The following is an 18174-nucleotide window of genomic DNA, read 5'->3' as shown; positions in this document are numbered from 1 at the left end:
GCTTGTAGAAGTTAATGAAACATTGGCATGAAAGCTGCATTTTAATACAGTAGCATATAATGGAAACACTTATGTAAAGTACCTAAAAATTGTGCTTATGTACAGTACTTGAGTGAATGTTCTTAGTTACTTTCCAACACTGACTAGTTCTTATGTATAATTACATTTACGGACCATTATTATTATTTTACAGTACCATACTATTTCTATTTTTAGAATTCCTATATTGTTATACCTCTAATGCTACTGTAACTGCTGCTTTATCTACACATAAGCGATACATTAAAGTACACCACTGCTCAAATCATATGTATAGATCACATTGACATATATTACAGACATCGTTTCAAATTTTATCCATATATATATATTTTTTTTTTCAAATTATGCTTGCTTAATTTCTTTTTCCATAACTGCACAAAAAAAAATAAAACAAATAGAAACTGCACACTGATCTCTGTTGATGAACTGGACCTATCTTTTTTTTAACTTGATTTATTTTTTTTATTTAGAAATACTTATTTTTCTATTTCTATTTTGATGTGAAACTAAATTTCCCTCCTGCGGAGTAATTATCTTGTCACTGCGCCCCAATCCTGATTATACTTCAAGCACGAAGAAGAAAAGCGAACGCATCCTTACGTAGACTCCGCCCCACGTGGTGTCGATGGGCCGGGCCTGTGTCTTGTACGGCAGAAACAGGGAGATGGGGGATGAAATGAGGTCACGGAAGCTTTTCATACACGGATGTTATGTCGTGCATCACCATACATTTGCTGGAGCCTTTGCACAAATAAAACAAGGACAAATAACAAGGGACGAAGACGAAGTGGGACACGTCGGGCCGAAGAAAGCCAGTCAGGATGAGTCCCTCCGTGCAAACAGGCGATCAGCTGATCTATGTAATACACCCCCCCCACACACACACAAGAAGCGAAGCATACACCAACACTTGGTACAACGCACAGAAATCTTTTATTACATAACAGGCTTTACTGGGTTTACACACAGCCAGTGTGAGTGACAGGCGCTCTTACAGCAAAAAAAAAAAACAAACAAAAAACATCAGCACGGGCATTTCAGCAGCACAGACATCCAGATCACACACAACAAAGTCACACACAGTTTATTCAAATTATGACCACAAACAAGTAAGAAAATACTACTTAATTGAACATTTTTTTGACCAGAGAGCATAATAATGTGAATCTGCATAAAGGGACTTTTAGATCACAGACAACACAAAAATCACCTTCATGCATTTTTACCTTAAACTGAAATGAATTCTTCGAAACCGTTTCCTGATCATGAGAGTTCCTTTAAATATGATTGTTCCCTGTTGCAACCACCAGGAGGCGACAGACTTCAGTCGACCAGAGAGGGTCAAAATGATTCAAAGTCTCAGAAAAATCTACACATTTCTAACACGTTTCCAAACACTTCATACAGCAAGAAAATAACTGAAATTCTACTGATTAATAGAAGGGTAAGTGCACAGGATAGATACGGTTCAATTATGTATTTTTTTTAAAAATACTTTCTTAGATTTTAAAAGAGATTCAAATAATGGTGAGGGTGAGAGAAGGGGAGCACCTCAGGAAACTTTCTTTTTCTTGAAAGCATGTTTCCTAGAAACACTACACAAAGACAAAAAAAAAAAACAACACATTCATTCATTCATTCAGTTTGTAGTGTGAATGAAGAGCATCCAATGTAAAAGCTGATGCAGGTGTTTTACCTGTGTTAAACCTTTTATGAGAAGAAGCTGTAGAGATAGGAGAACCCAACGATTCCAATGATGGCACAGCACAATGTTATCATCATCTTTTTCTGTGGATTGAATCAAAAATAGACAGTAATTAGACAACACTGCTCACTGAAATTCGGCTTTAATTCACCAGTCACAGCCAAACATGATGCAATTATTCACATTTATGAACACACTGGTTTGAGGAAATGGCTGAGCAAAAGGAGAACAAAGGGTCTCAGAGGTTAGGGTGTGTGTATTTGTGTATAAAGAGACAGGAAAGGTGAAAAATAAACACTCTTACCTCCTCTTTGGCACCAATCTTTAAAAGGCACCCTTTGCAACACTGTGGTTAACATTCTGCATCAACAATCTGCTGACAACAGCTACTACATCCCATAAAAAACATGCACACTGCTGTTACATGACTTGCAGTCATCAAAAATAGTGTCAAAATTCTGTCACATATTTACAAAGCGCAGCAGACAGGCACGAGACTGCAAAGGAAACACAGGTCAACCAGCCTTTGAAAAACACAAAATCTTTAATTTTCCATTTGAATCATTGGCACCTTCATTTAAAACAGTGTACAGAGTTTTCTCCTCCTCCTGTTACTGCAGCCCATGCTGATAGCTGAAGTTGTGTGAAGAAAACGGCTTGAATAGAAACATTAGGACTGAACCTTTGAGGACAGAGCAGCCTGGCTGGCTGGGGGGACCCCCCTCACTTTCAAAGTGCTCAACCAGAATTTAAGGCACCATTCAGGCTGCTAAGCCTACTGCTTAAAACATCTTTATAAATGAGGTCTGTGCTGCAAAACCCCCTACCCATGGTCAATGCTTGTTGGACCACCTTGGCTCTTCTCTTTAATGACTGGACACAGTGTCTCTGATACAGTCCTTGTCCGCACAGCTGGAATCACCTTCTTTAACAGACTTATTAAAGCCTCTGGGTGACAACATCTGCACCCCTTCTAGCAAGAAGAAAACGCCTCATGAAATGATGACGACCAACCAGAACTAAACTCAGCTGCTGGTTTATCAGGCACATGTCACTAAAACCTTTAACTGGATGGTTCACTGACATACACTGATATAAAACAACATCTCAGACTTAGTCAGGGATAAAGTTGAAGTTTATGCACAAAATTTCATCAGTGTTTTCTGAACTTGTGATTCGACTTTATGATCTTTTTGGACGTTGTACTCAGTGTTGCTGTTGAACTGTGACACTGGGTGGTGTTTCTGATATTTTGTTTCTATTTATGAGGGGAGAATAAATATTAGACACACCTCTTAAGTGTAATGCAATCCAACTCAAAAGCACCCCAAACTGCAGCCTCCAAAATGTTCAGAGTTTAACCAACATACTGGATCTCTGAGGAAAGCTGAACACTATGACCTTCATGAACATATTATTTACTGTAGGGCTGCTGTATCAGAACACATTCGTTTCAGCTGTGCCTAATAAACGAGCAACCGAGTTGTCCAGTTCATCTAAAGTAGAAATATTTTGAGACTTGAAATATGCAGGGAAAGGCATCTCACGCTAGTAAGGAGCTGCCAATCAGGGAAGCTTTAAGTGTCCATTAACACCTCATCCTGTGTGTGTGGCTTTATCAGCAACATGTCATCAAAAAGTAGAACAAATACAAAAAAAACTATTCTTTTTGGGGGGCTAGTGTTACAACCAATCTCTCTTTGGCATCAAACATTATGTTTTACAGCATTTTAACAAAGGAGATAATCATGTCTGTGTATGCAAAAGGTCAGCAGGGCTAACATTGTAACAGAGTAGCAAAGATATAAAAGCAAAGATCCCAGATGTTGCAGTGTTTGGCTAAATCTTCAAGTGAGGAATGCATGTTTATCCCCTATCCTGTATCTCTGTCTTCTTTTTTTTTGTTGTTGCTTGTTTGCTTATCTTAGCTCTACCTGTCCATGAGACATGCTTCCATAAGCACCATCCTTCACATTAAATCCTCAGAACCACTGGGCTCCTTGTTTTGAAGAATCATAAGTGAGCACACCGATCCTCTTCAAGTTAAAGAACTGCGCCATATTCAGGGCAAGATACCAACAACACACAATATAATTATTTCTGTTCAATTACAGACAAAAGACATTTTGAAATGTGAAAGTGCTAGAACCCCCTCAAAAACCAACATAATCCAAATACAGTGAACATACAGTAGCTAGCATGTCGATCATAAAATGTGTCAAGGCTCATAAAGTAAGAAATAATGAGGTGGGGGGAGGTGATGTGCGTCTATTGAGGCTTCACCAAAGTCAGACTCAATGGACATCAAATACATTTCAGATGACAAACACTTCCAAGTTCATTCTTTGGCATAGAGTGTTGAACAATGGGGTGATGTCATGGTTTTTCTATTCCCCTTTCCCTTCTGCAGAGATACCACAGGTACTGTACCTCATGTCAGCTTCAGTCTTGTTTCCTCATTTGCAGCAGAGTGTCCCTAAACTGTCCAAACCACCTGAGAGAGTCAAACAGACTCCCACAGACCAGGAAGGACAGTTCTGACTGGACAAAAAGTTTTTAGAATTATCACAAGTCTCTTAGGTCTTCTTCTTCCCGGTGGTCAAATGTTACATTGGACCTTCAGGTCTTTTTCGTTTTTTAATTGATGAGCTGTACATCTGCAGGTTAAACATTATTATATCCATATGGAGTCATGATCAGTTTTTTCTTTGGTGGTCGGCTGATGGGTGATGATGATGAATAAACTGATGATGGCAAGAAGACAGCGGTCGTGCTATAGTGTCTGGGTGAGGATGACGATGAGGAGGATGACAACAATCACAGCACAGACCACACCGATAATGATCATCTTCTACAGAGAGGGAGATACAGAGAGAACAGTGTTAATGTTGGGGAACGTGAGCACTGAAATGAGCCCACAGACCAAACACCGGCTGAAACTGCATGCGACTCACTCACTACTCACACTGCTTTGGTTGTAACCAGAGGCAAGTGCTGCAGAATAGGAAGAAAAAAACCACACACCCATGAACGCCAAATACACACAAACACACCTCAAGTAAGGCCTCCAGGTAGAAAGAAACCACGCACACACACAGAGCATGAGGAAAAAAAGTGTGCAAATCCTTTTCCAAAGCAGGCTCCATACCCACACCCACTGCAGCACGACAGAGGTTGTTTGCTCCAGAGTTACTCACCATAAGCTCCTCTCTTATTCAAATAGCTCATCAGCTTTGCTTCAATCCCACTGACAACCCGATTATGAGAGCTAGTAAGGCCAGCAAGACCAGCACAACCACCACTATTATCACCACTTTCTGTTGGGAACAATCAAGTACATACAGCGCCATCAGGACCATTGTCAGTGGGTAACAGCATGAAGTTCATCCTTAATCTATGCACATGTAATGCAACGATTGCAGTTACAGAGCATTTGTACTAATTTTGTATTCAGGAATATGTACAGCATATGACAACAATGGCTGGATCATATAGCATGAATCCTCTTAGCAGCTAGGTAACCACACAAACTCAGTGCCTCAATCTTGCGAAAGTCTGATAGACCAGTTCTGTCATGGCACAGCAGTGTTGACTTTATGTCAACTTGTGAAAACAAACGTTAATTTCACACACATGTTGAACCAGCCTGAAGCCGATGAGCAACATCTTCAAACACAGACAAAACCAAAGGATAACGCAGCAGTCACGAGCCGACTGTGAACAAAGTCAAAGTTCAGGTTTAAGCTGAAGAGAAGAAAGAGAAGAGAGTGGAAGCTGTGTGTGTGTATGTGTGTGTGTGTGTGTGTGTGTGTGTGTGTGTGTGTGTGTGTGTGTGTGTGTGTGTGTGTGTGTGTGTGTGTGTGTGTGTGTGTGTGTGTAGGGAGGGGGAGGTCTTGGTTCTGGGTCTTGGTGGTTTTGAAAGCACAGGGGTCCACAGGCCACAGGGTGGTGGAGGCTCAGCAGCACAGCAGGAGGGAGGTTTGGGGGTCATCACAGGTCAGGATCAAGTTTAAGATCAGGGTCTTGATTGGTGGGGATGGACTTCATGTAGTCAGGCAGGTTTCCCAAAAGTATCTTTGTGTTAAAGAGGAATTCTTTTCTTTACAACTCCTACATTTATCATAACAGTAACCATTCTGTCCTTCCGTGCGATGGTAAACAGTGGAAATACAGCCTTTATGTTACAAAGTAATCTACAGGAATGTGCGATTGCATGTATTTGATTGGCCAACAATGCGTCTTACTGAATTAAGTTACATTGTGTTGCTGCAAAACTTAAGCCATATGGATTGTATCCTAGTAAAAGGCCAGACAATGATCCAGACACTCGATCACTGTCCTGTGGCATCCAATTTAGTCCTCTGTACTGTCTATTGAGGCAAATACAAAAATCCACTGCTCTCAGACTCATCGCTGTTGTTTAGTTAAATCTCTTTCCGTTGCTTTTGGGAAACCGGGCCGCTCTTCCTGACTGTCGTCACTCACACGTCGAGCCTCTTGCTGAAACTTTGCCGCTTTCTTAGTGTCCGCTACGGCTCGCTCCACAAAGCCCACCGATTGGTCCATGTTGCTCTCAATCCTGTCAATCATTCCGCCCTAACATGGGGCACGGTGTCAGAGGTGACGAAAAGCAACAAATGAAGGTGAATAAAAACAGAGAGAGAGAAACAAGAAGCGAAGCACACAGACTGCAACGGTTGTGTTTGTGTGTGCAGGGCGAGGGAGTGTGATCTGTAGGCACACTGTGGTTTAAATGTGTTTTACAGTGGCAAAAGCGTAACGTGTCAAGAAAATGAGCAGAAAAAAAGAACAGAAGAGGTCACGAGCAGACTGGTGCAGCAGCTGGCTAAATGACATTACCTTGCGTGCTTTGGTCTGGTACCTTACAGCTTTTTTGGTCTGTTCCTTGGCCACTGTTACGTGGTCCTCTGCCTTGGACACATTCTGCTCTATGTTGTTTACTATGTCACCCTGAAAAACAACACAACAAACAGTGAGACGCAGAACAACACTTGACAAGCAGAAGAAAATTATAATACATTCGTATTGTTTATATTGTCAAATCCTTCACTGCTACTCAAGTAGCACTTTTCAAATTAAAAGCTGCAAGTATAAATGGTTAAGAAAACACACGCCCCCTGGGAAAACACAAAGAGCAGGAGTGTGGCCCTTACCTCAAATGAGACTTTCCCTCAGAAAGCATGGTGCAAGCAGCAAGAAATATGTGGTTAGACCTATGTATGCATATGCAACAATATGTGTACGTGTTCATTCTAGCGAGCTTCAATGTCTACAATTCGGCTTCATTTGAACATCTTACTAAATGCATTCATGCTGGTTCCATCAATGTTGGGTGATGAGATGGAGGTGGAGGTGGCGGGGGAGAGTAAAGAGAGGTATAAGAAAGGCAACGAGCTGGAAAAGAGGAAACAGACATACTCAGATCACAGCAGAGACAGGAAGAGAAATAAACAGGAAAAAATGAGTTGAATACAGTCAGGAGTGAACACAAAGTCATGAAGAAAAGGTAAGAATGAATGCAAAGAGTGAACAAAAGGATGAAATAGATGACCGATGGATGAAATGATGTGCAGGTGGATGCACTGTACCTGGCTCTCCACCAGCATGGCGATGTCTACAAACATATCATGCAGCTCCTTGATGCTGCTTTCCAGACGGACAATGTCTTTGTGTCTGGCTTCGATCTCGCTCAGGGCTTGTTTGGAGATCCCAGAGTCCACAATCTGTGCAGAGGAAAGGTTCCTTGTTACCATGTGCACATGCACATGCAGAAACTCACAAGTCAAACGTCTGTTGTCTTTATTTCCTCTGATCAGTGCAGCAGATGCAGCCACGATCTTACCTGAAAAGTCAGCGAGCTAAATTGTGAATCACTGAAAATGAGTTCATGTCATAGTGATACTGAGAAATACATCAAATCCTCCCAGAAAAGTGTCACTGCTGCTTGGAAAGGAAATGAGAGTTCATTGTGTAAAACCTGGCAGCCAGCGTTAGCTCACTGAGCAAGAAACATTTTAGATATAAAAGTGCTGTGGCTCAGTAGCTGAAATAACTGCATACATGTGGTTGTCTGATCAGTCGAGACGCACTGGTGGTCTCTGTCATGATGCCTCATCCTTGTCTTTGATGTTACTATGTTCTTATTGGTCACTTCACAACACAACAAACAGATCTTCATCCGTCTGTTCTGCATTCATTTCTTTTAAGAATTGCTCACTCGCTGTTAGACAGTATGTCCGATGTGTTGTGAGGCATAACACAGCAAACTGACTATCAGGCCAAATCACAAGCACAGCTAATCTTTCATCAGTTGCTTTGAGGCGTTTTTAGTTTTGCTGAAAACTGACAACTTGGCTTTCTCTCAGTTCGAACACACGATGATCAGTGTTGAGGTTAGCGCTGCACCAAATGTTATTTTCTTTACATTCAAAGCTTCTTTTGAGGATTTCCATTAAAACTGTTGTCATATTTTTTGAGGTGCTGTCAGATTGCTGCTTGGCTGCCCAGTTAATACAGTTGTGTGCCTCCCTTTCTGTGTGGCAAGCAGGAGAGCAAGCTGTTATTTGGTTGCAGTGAAAATGTTGTTCTTGAAAATCTAAACAGCAACAAATAAGGATTGAAGCAGAATATTTTGTTGGATAAAAACATGTGATTTTAGGAACTTTTGTCTAACACAGCCACCACTGAAATCTACTTCTACACACGGTACATACTAATAATATTAGTGGAGTCTAAACTTTAGCCACAACTGTGCAGAAATCCTGGGTTTCAACAGATTGAACAGACATGCAGCGACAAGAACATAAAAAAAGCTGTGCAGCATTCCAATATTGATTTAGAATTTGAATATCAACATCCATCAAAGACGTTTCAAAGCTTCAAACTATTCGGCGCAGCTCTTGTCAAGCCAAACCAAATGCATGCAAACACACACACACACACACACACACACACTTACCCCCGCAGTGAACACAGCAGCATTGCCACTCTCCAACATCTCCTCCAGTTCTTCATCTGTTGTTGCTTTTCCAGCTGGAAGGAAAGGAAAGGAAAGGAAAGGAAAGGAAAGGAAAGGAAAGGAAAGGAAAGGAAAGGAAAGGAAAGGAAAGGAAAGGAAAAAGTCAATGACAAAGTCTGTGGGACCATCTCATGAATTTGTGGCTCTGTATGTGGGTGTCACTCACTGATCTCTAGCTGTCTCTGAATACGTCCTTTACTCCTCTCCCTGAAGTCCACTTGGGCTTCATTATACTTTGTCATTACCTCCACAAATTTCCTGGAGAGCACTGCATGCTGGGAGACAACAGGTAAAAAAATTAATGACCACGTATGTTGTTTTGGACGATGTACTACAGTTTGTCTCAAGTGAGGCATAACTAAACATCAGGACTGACATTTCATTTCATGCATGTGACACATATTGTACATTTTTACATCAAAGAAACGATAATATGGTACGAAAAAAGGAAGACGAACACAGGGAGAATATATCAGAATATAAAAAGAAGAAGACTGGAGGTCACCTGATACTTCAGATGTACATCATTTACCTGTGATTTACGTATCCGCATGTCAGCCGACACCCTCTCCTGCTCTTCTGACTCCAGATTCCTCTCGATGGCTAGGAAGCAATCCAAATGACCTATTCAAGACTGAGCTAAAATCAGCTTCACATCCCCTCAAATCTTCAGTCACCTTCCACATTAAATCCATTAAACATCGCCCTTATTCTCACTGACAAGCCCTGTGTCACCGTATGTGTGTGTGTGTGTGTGTGTGTGTGTGTGTGTGTGTGTGTGTGTGTGTGTGTGTGTGTGTGTGTGCGGTAGTGGTCAGCAGACTCACTCTTGAGTTTGTTCCTTGCATTGTTGGCCATCTTTTTGATGTCATTGGTGATTGCCTCCAAGTCATCCTGTGTTTCTGGGAAGGAAGAGACACGTGTCAATAAACAGCTTGGACAGTTAGCAACTGGGTGAGACAACCGCATTTAATACAATCACAAATAAACTGCGAGCTCATATCAAGTCTAATGATGCTTCAAAACGACTTTCACTTGATTCTCTGATGGTATCAAACCAGTGAAGCTGCATTATGACTGGATACGACAACGCGCAGAATACTGATTCACTTGTAAGTGTTTTTTTTAATTCCTCTTCTCCTCTTGTAGAGGAGAAACCTTAGTAAGGGGTAGGATTATGTAAGAAAAATATCCTTCATATGATGCTGAGTGAGTAGGTTGAGGTGAATACATGTGCAGAAAAGAAAAAAAAGAGCAGGTAGAGGAGGAAAAGCTGGTGGTGGTCAGGTGTCTTACTCTGATCTGATGTGGGAGCGGACAGGATGACCGAGTAAAGCTTTTTGACTTCAGCCACATTCTCATCAATCTTATCAATGCTGTTCCTGATGTCCTCAATCTGAAACAAACACACATCATAAATCTCAAACATATGAGCACAAACACTCAACCACGTACGGCCTCGTGAATACAAGTGAAGAAGTAAAAGCAATGCAGCGCCCTGACAGTCAGACCGACCTGGCAGAAGAACTCGTCCATGAAGGCTGCGTTGTCCACGGCGATCTCCACCTCGTCGTCATCTTGGTCACATGTCTAACGGGAGAAAGGTAAAGGCTGTGTCAGGGCAGGACGAGTCGTTCCAGATGGCCAGAGGGAACGTGTGAAGGGTATTACATGTTTTTTCTACAGCGAGCATCAACACCTTGGGATTAGCGGTACATTCAGATGTTCATTGTGCTAACCAGGATAAAAACATCTCTCACTGTCTGTGCGGCAATTTACGTCCACTGTTTACTATTCAGCTTGTATTTTATGTAACTCTTCCACTTTATATCACCTTGCCTTCTTATATCTTGTCTTAATGCAGGTGCTCTACAAAATAACTTGCTAACAATCCAACATCTCTGACATATGCATCCGGATAAATACGCTGAATAAATACACCCTATGCTTATTAACGACTGCAGAGACATCCTGTTAAACAAACTAACCTGAGGCCAAAACATGGTTCCCAGCCATGGCTGTGTAAAATTCAGTCACAGCCCTGCCTGAGTACAACAGACAGCATGCGTGCCTGATGGTTTCTAGGTCTTTTCATGCTCGATGAGCGGTCCTTTTATTATACGAGCCAAGGTATCAATCAAAGACAAAACAAAATAATATTCTTCTCAATACATTACTTTGAGGGATAAAACCATGTTTCTCAGCAACAACTTTTTGATCAGGACTATTTCCTGAAGACTTGTTGTCACAGCGCGGTTGACTGGCAGAGCAGAGACTCCAGGAAGTTACTGGTCCCAGCCGAGAAATAATACCGCACTTCACCACCCGTAAAACCACAAACTGTCTTTTGCTTTTGTATGGATTTAACAAACAAGATCAAACATGTTAATTATTGAGGTTTAGAGGTGCTGGAGAATTTTTTTTTTACCTATGAACAAACCCAGCTGTTTAACCCTGCTTCCACTCTTTATGCTAAGCTAAGCTAACCAGCTCCTGGTAGTGTACAGACATGAGAATGGCAACAATCTTCTGTCACACTTTATATGAAGGTACACATATTCACCATTAAATAGTGGCTTATTAGCATGCATTCTACTTGTATGTTGGCTCTTTACTGGTTATTATAAAGCACTTATTAATGTCTTATTGTGGGGGTTAAGGTTATTAAGATCAGAACTTACTAACAATAAGCAGTAATTGGAGGTTACTGAGGGAAACTCTTGGCCTAGCAGCTGTATATGGTCATGCAGAATACGGCATTAATAAGTGCTTTATGATAAACAATGCAGGGCCAATATTCCATATGGTTCTTTTAAATCTGCAGCAACACTTAGCAGCTGTACCAGAACTTTGCCCTTATAAAGTAAAGTCAAAAATTAGCAAAATTATGATGCATTCAATACCAACTTTTAATACATGGCCATTTTTGATACTCTGTACCAAATGCATACATTTTGGTCAGCGCTCACATAAAGTACTGATGTCTGATACCCAGTCCAAGTTTTAATATCATGCTCAAAATGATCAACATCATTACGATCATCAAGTTTTTACAGGCCAATACCAACATTTCTGACTGATTTCTGAAGACTGTGTTCTAATTGCATGTCCAATAATAATGAGTGGTTCTCTCGAAATGTACTTCCCGTCAGGGTGGAAAATCCACTGAACAGCACTGACGACATGAACAACTGTTTACTAATGAAATTGCTTCCTGGTTAGCAGCTCAGTGTGATACATGATGTCAGAAACATTGGTCTGCCCCCTAATCAGCCTACACCCAATAAATTCTCTCAGAAGGCTTCACTCTGCTGAGGTCATAAATGTGGCACAAGGGACAGTCAGTAAACACATAAAGACCTCAGCACTGCTGCTGAATATTTACATGGTGAGGGACAAGGGCCGGGCTCCAGGAACTCAACCTGTTTTCAACTGACTGTACGAAACCACAGCTAAGGCACAGTGTAAATAGACATCATAGTGACACAATGCATTAAAAGGGGAATGTTCACTTTGTTCCCTCCCTTTTAATTACTTCTGCTTTTCACAGACAAATGTGTTTTCATGAAGCACCTAAAGTTTTCTGGCCGACGGAACTCTTAACACGTAGTAGTGTGTGTTTCTGCTTCGGATCAGGTGACTGCGAGTCTGAAGTCTGGACACTTGACTTTTCTGGAGACAGCCAGCCTGGATCAAAGTCAGGCCAACGCACCTGTCGACTTCCCTGCTCTCGCATATCAGACGACTCGGCCTGAATGTGTAAACTACTAATCGCAATCGATATCAATATTGTACGTCATTTATGCTGCACTAGAAAAACTATAATTATCCCTTGACTTCTGAATGGAATTACACAGTTACTTGGTTTCTTACTGGGTCACATAATGCACAATAAACAATCCAAAAAGGTTGGGATGCGGTTTTAAACATGAATGAAACAGAATGTGATCACTTGCTCATCCGTTTTGATACTAGACTCATTCGAAAGCAGTACAAAGTCAATATAGGTAACGTTGTACCTCATCAACTTTGTAAATATATGCTTGTTCTGAATGTGATGCAGCAACACTGCACAGGCTTCGTAAAACCATTCATTTGCAAATGACTGAATTCTGTTTTTATTTACGGTTTAGACAGCATCCTAACTTTTGGGGAATTGGGTTGCACATTGCAAAATGACCTTTTGTATAACTTCATGTTTTCAGCCATCTACGGTACATCGAACTCATTCTTGGAGCTAAAACAGACAGAGGAGTTGTGCAATTCATGGAGAACCAAACAGTAAAATATACGTAATAAATATTAAGTAACTTAATCTACTAGTCATTTGAGAGATAATTCATCACTGTCCATCCAGATAATTGATTATTTTTTTAATAATCTTGACTTAATTTTGTATCTTTTATTCCCTTCTATGTCTCATTTCATGTTGCCGCTACTGTTGCTGCTGCCTGTAACACCCTAACTTCCCCTGCAGGGGATTCATAAAGTCTTATCTTATCTTATTGATGTTGGGCCATTTTTCAAGCGAAACTGCCAAACACTTAATGTCTCAAACATGGGCATGTTTCTGGTTTGCCCTCTTTGACTGTAAACTGATTTTGTTTGGGGCTCTTGTTCTTGAGTTTTGGACAGTCGGACAAACAAAACAAGCCATTTGAACACATCACCCTCTGCCGTGGAAAGCATAATGTTTTACTATTTTTTTAAACAAAACGATATATTGAGAAGACAACTAGCAGATTGATCAGTAATGAAGATAACCTGCAGGTGCAGCCCCATTCGGAGCGTTCACAGCACCAGCTCGTCACTCTTTGTGTTCAAATGCTGAGTTTTCAGCAGCCTTTAACCTGCTACCCCCTCATCCAAAATTTGAATTGCAAATACAGTCTTGACGATTTGGTTCAGGCTGCTGTAACTAACAACAGTTGTGAACACAGAGTTCTCTGGACACACACACACACACACACACACACACACACACACACACACACACACACACACACACACACACACACACACACACACACGGTGACACAGGGCTTGTTTTTAGATCTCTCAGCGAGTTACTCATTGAATACACAGCTGTAGGCCCACACATTATGCTGCCTCACACAGCATTTCTGCACTGGTGAGATAAGAGCAAGCACTCACTTCCTTCCAGTGTCTCTCATTCAGCAAAAAGAAGAGGAAAGGTACTGACATGCTTAATATTAACAACCCAAACGCACAAAGGCCACACACACATTCGCTTCTATGTGACAGCAGTTTGATGCTGACAGGAAGAGTCAGAGGGAGTGACTTCATGAAAGGCATGAACGCACATCCACGTACTTTCATCATCATTGTGAATCAACATGTTATTCATAATGTCTTAACCTTTTCTGGTGTCTGACCTCTGCGAGGAGACTGGAAGTGTTTAATGCACAGTTCAACCCTTCAGGATTACAGTGTGACTTTACAGTGTCTACTGTAAAAACAGATTCATGCTGACCAGCGTTTTACAGCATTTTCTGCTTGTCTCATGCTAAGGGGAACAAAATTTGCATCCTTTCATTTTTTTTTTTTTTAAATAAACAAATTGAGAACTAGATTTAAAGGCACCCTGTGCCAAAACACTGACTGAAGAGCGAAACAGCAAATTTGATTTTCTCTTTTTTGACCAAAATCTACAAAAATGCTGTAATCTCATGGAGACTGTGCAATCATAAAAACCTTAATAACACACTGGACATCAATATTATACATACACAACACACGCTGTCCATCTGTGCATTGATATGTTTGCTTGGATGTTGGCTTGTCCCTTTTATTCAAATCACTTAATTACACTTGTTTTGCATAAAAGCACCATATGTCACGTTGCATAATTCCCCTCAATAAAGCAATGACTAGACAGAGGTTTTACACTGTAGCAGACATCGTGATCCCCTGCCTCTCCAATGCAACAAACAGACCAGCTCTCTGAACACACAGTGTCATTGGAGACTGAATGATAAGACTGTGTCGTAGTGGTGCTTCTGGAAAGTCACAGTAAAAACAGTAAAACGCACCATGTGCATGACTCATTATCACATTCAAAATTATGTAAACACAATCCAACAAGTTTGACTCCGATCATGGCCAAGTTCAATGTCCAACCCTCTCCCTCAATAGCTTCCCCGTGACTCCGCCATCTTTAAGAGACAGGGAGCTGATTAACTGTCAGACTTTGTCTCTGAGGGTCATAAATGATGAAACAGTATTTTACTTGGAGGTCGAGAGAGAAGACAGTTGAGAAAGAGGGTGAACACAGGTGAAAGTGAGGCGAAAAAGCAGTCATATAGAGTAAAAATGATGTGTTGTAACACTTGTAGAGCTGCGACAATAAGTTAATTTATCAATTTGTAAGAGTTTCAGCCAACAAACACTTGTGGGATTTGTTGCTTTTCTTATTCATATGTCAAGATGATAGTAAATGTAATCTCTCTGAAGGGTTAGTCAGACAAAAGAGGCAATTTGACAACATCATCTTGAATTTTACTCTCTTTTTTCAGCAAAATCATCAATAAACAAAAATCATCCTGAGTTGCAGACCTATGCACTTTCCGCAAGGTCATTTAGAAAATGAGCAAGTTGCGATCACAGCAGCAGGACAGGGACCTGGGATCAGATTTACAGCAGAATGGCGACAGAAGCCAAAATGCTCCCATCAGGACTCGCGTTAATGCAACGCTGAAATCTGACAAGGGATTTAAAAACTCCATGTGAAGAAGCCATGTTGGTCCTGCTACAATTTTCCCCATTCATCGTGCTGATATCTGAGTGAGGTGAAGAAGCAAAGTAAGAACAGGAGCCCACCCGGCCTGGTTTATAGGGTGGGAAACCACCATGCACACAGAGCTGAAGAGGATATGGCTTTGACTGAAAGCACATCTGAAAATACCACAAGGGGAAATGGAAGAGAATTACAGAAATTTGCTGTCAAGTTAACATCAGCCTTATTCTGGGTCACAGTAATGAAATAAGGCAAACATGGCTCCAATATCAACTTATATTCTTGGTATTTTTAAACTTGTCTGAGCATTTTTAAGCCTACTAAGCAGCATGCAGTATAAGCCATCACATGTGACCATGCTCCAGGTTAAGATACAAGTCAGCATTTCTCATCGCTCCTCTTTCCCAGAGTCCACAGTATATCATGAGATCACTCCGGTGTTGGCATGCGGCCACATTCAACACCCCTGCCCCCGACACACACACACAAACCAATACACAGCTTAGATTAGTGCCACCAAGTAAACATTAGAGAGGAAACTCAATGAGGAAAACAAAGGTGATGGACGAGCGTGGATAAAGAAGAAAGATAAGGGGTGAAAAAGAGTAAAGATCAGGGCTGCAACTAATGGTTATTGTCATTGTTGATTAAGCTGTTGATTTTTGCAATTGATCGATAAGTTGTTTGGTCTATAAAACGTCAGAAAATGGTAAAAAGCATAAGCAAAGTGTTTCCCATAGCCCAAGATGACGTCCTCATTGCCATTAATTCCATTAAATGCCATAGAGGAATTAAGAAATTAGAAAATATTCACACTTAAGAAGGTGGAATTAGACAATTTTGACTATTTAACATAATATAAACCGTCAACTTCCCAACAAATGACTGACCCACTACACTTGCTATCTACTTCCTTGGCCTGAAAAGAAGCCAGCTGTACGCCTGGGGGGGGGGGGGGGGGGGGGGGGCAGCTCAACAACTTTAAACAGCAAATATTTGGCCAGCAGTTTCAAGCAGCTATGGCAACACATCCAGACTTGGGTTACAACTGGATTAAGGCCTCACCCTCATCAGGAGCTCGTGTTTTCCCTGTCATTAGTGCAATTTTGAGTAAGGAAAAAATTCATACAATGGATGTTTCTGTTGCTCATGATTACTGTTGTGTAAGAGTTGTAATCTGACAGATAAATACAGATTTACAGGGTTTTGGTTTAATCAGTTTCAACTGGATACTATATCCACTTTACAACTCTACTTTGATCATAATTAATATAGTCTTAGTAGCTTAACATGTTTCCAGCAATAACTGCAACTATAATCACTAAAATGTCTAGCAAACAGGCCAAAACCCTAAAAATCTCTAATAAACATGAATATAAGACAGAGAAAGGTGGCAAATCCTCGCATTTGAGATGCTGAGACCAGAGATTTGGACATTTTTGCTTGAAAAATGAGGTAATCAGTCATCAAAATCTTCGCTAATGAATTTCCTGCTGATGAAATAATGGACTAATCTTTTCATCTTTAATGCCAAATGTTAATCAGTGAAATTGAAAGCAGAATAGTTCCACCTGACACTGCCTAATGCTCAGGCATGAGTAAATTTATCCGTATTTGATCATACACGGCTACAACATATTGCAGGAATCAAGGACACTAACTTTTAAAATGGCATCTGGTAATGTGGTTCAACGAGTACCAATTCCAGTGTGAACTGTACTGTATCACAGTCCATCTGACACTTTACTGTAACACAAAACAACAGTAAAGCAAAGGAAACTGATGTGAATGACTGGATCACTTTTATCAATCATCCCAGGGTCAAATCACTTTCCAGCCACCATACGAGTTATGTCATCACATGGTTCAACACTGCTTCACACACAATGTGTTTGTGTTTAGTATTTAAGTTAAAGGCTTAGGTGGAAAGAGCTGAATTATTGTTAACTGATCTTAACCTCCCCTTTCCTCCCATAAGAAATGTTTCTCAGAGGGCCATTAAAGGGTAACGATACAGACAACACAGGAGAAAAAAAGACAATTGACGTTTCCTGAACACTACTTACCGCTTTAAGTTGCTCCAATCGGTCCTTCATCTTTTAAACGGTTAATTTCACACCTTTAAACCAAAGAAGTAACCACAATATTGCGTAAAATTGCTCAAAAACTAGTCCCAATCTCTGAATTCCTCAGCCAGCTGGCAAGCTAGCTGTCCGACAGAAACCCACCGCCAGTGAGAAGGAGAATTAAACTCCCCCAGAAGTCTTGACAAAGGTGTCTGACAAAACGACTTTTTTCTGAAAAGAGAAGTCTTTCCGTCGTTTTTCCATACAATATGGCTGCTGGGTTTAAAACCCGTGTTTTTTCTTTGCTAAATCTCCCCGCTCAGAGGATTAAAACAACAGTTGTGTAGAGCCGTATAATCTGTCTCTCCGCTGGCCACCAGTAATCATTCTAAAACGCACTTTTCTGGCTCACGCATGCGCAGACCGCTCCGTGTCCGGGGAGATGAAGCCACGCCCTGAGCCACCTGCAGCAATGATGCATTCAGGTGTTTTAGAATCAGAATCAGAAAAAGCTTATTGCCAAGTACAATTTTACACATACCAGGAATTTGTTTTGGTGAAGTTG

At 41.0% G+C, this 18174-nt stretch overlaps 1 protein-coding gene across 10 annotated transcripts; it reads right to left on the bottom strand.

The window, feature by feature from the left end:
- Positions 1 to 951: 951 nt before the first annotated feature.
- Positions 952 to 18004, bottom strand: stx3b (syntaxin 3b). Of its 10 annotated transcripts, none has more exons than XM_070962058.1 (11): positions 17610 to 18004; positions 10302 to 10376; positions 10083 to 10182; positions 9614 to 9688; positions 9319 to 9389; positions 8953 to 9061; positions 8727 to 8800; positions 7357 to 7491; positions 6608 to 6718; positions 1739 to 1830; positions 952 to 1637 (listed from the first exon to the last, which is right to left on the bottom strand). In XM_070962058.1, exons 1-10 carry the CDS (start codon positions 17637 to 17639, stop codon positions 1753 to 1755), a joined length of 858 nt encoding a protein of 285 aa, XP_070818159.1. In that variant the 5' UTR covers positions 17640 to 18004; the 3' UTR covers positions 952 to 1637; positions 1739 to 1752. The 10 variants fall into 10 exon arrangements, 8 of the variants coding, with proteins under 8 accessions (XP_070818159.1, XP_070818160.1, XP_070818157.1 ...); XM_070962056.1 differs by lacking the exon at positions 6608 to 6718 and adding an exon at positions 6233 to 6343 and having other exon boundaries at positions 1404 to 1637; positions 17610 to 17983; XM_070962054.1 differs by lacking the exons at positions 952 to 1637; positions 1739 to 1830 and adding exons at positions 4519 to 4598; positions 4945 to 5064.
- Positions 18005 to 18174: the final 170 nt, after the last annotated feature.

The sequence above is a fragment of the Chaetodon trifascialis genome, chromosome 5 (genome assembly GCF_039877785.1).
Source record: "Chaetodon trifascialis isolate fChaTrf1 chromosome 5, fChaTrf1.hap1, whole genome shotgun sequence".
Lineage (NCBI taxonomy): Eukaryota > Metazoa > Chordata > Actinopteri > Chaetodontiformes > Chaetodontidae > Chaetodon > Chaetodon trifascialis.
Note: the sequence above shows the minus strand (reverse complement) of the source record. Positions and strands in the feature narration are given on the sequence as shown.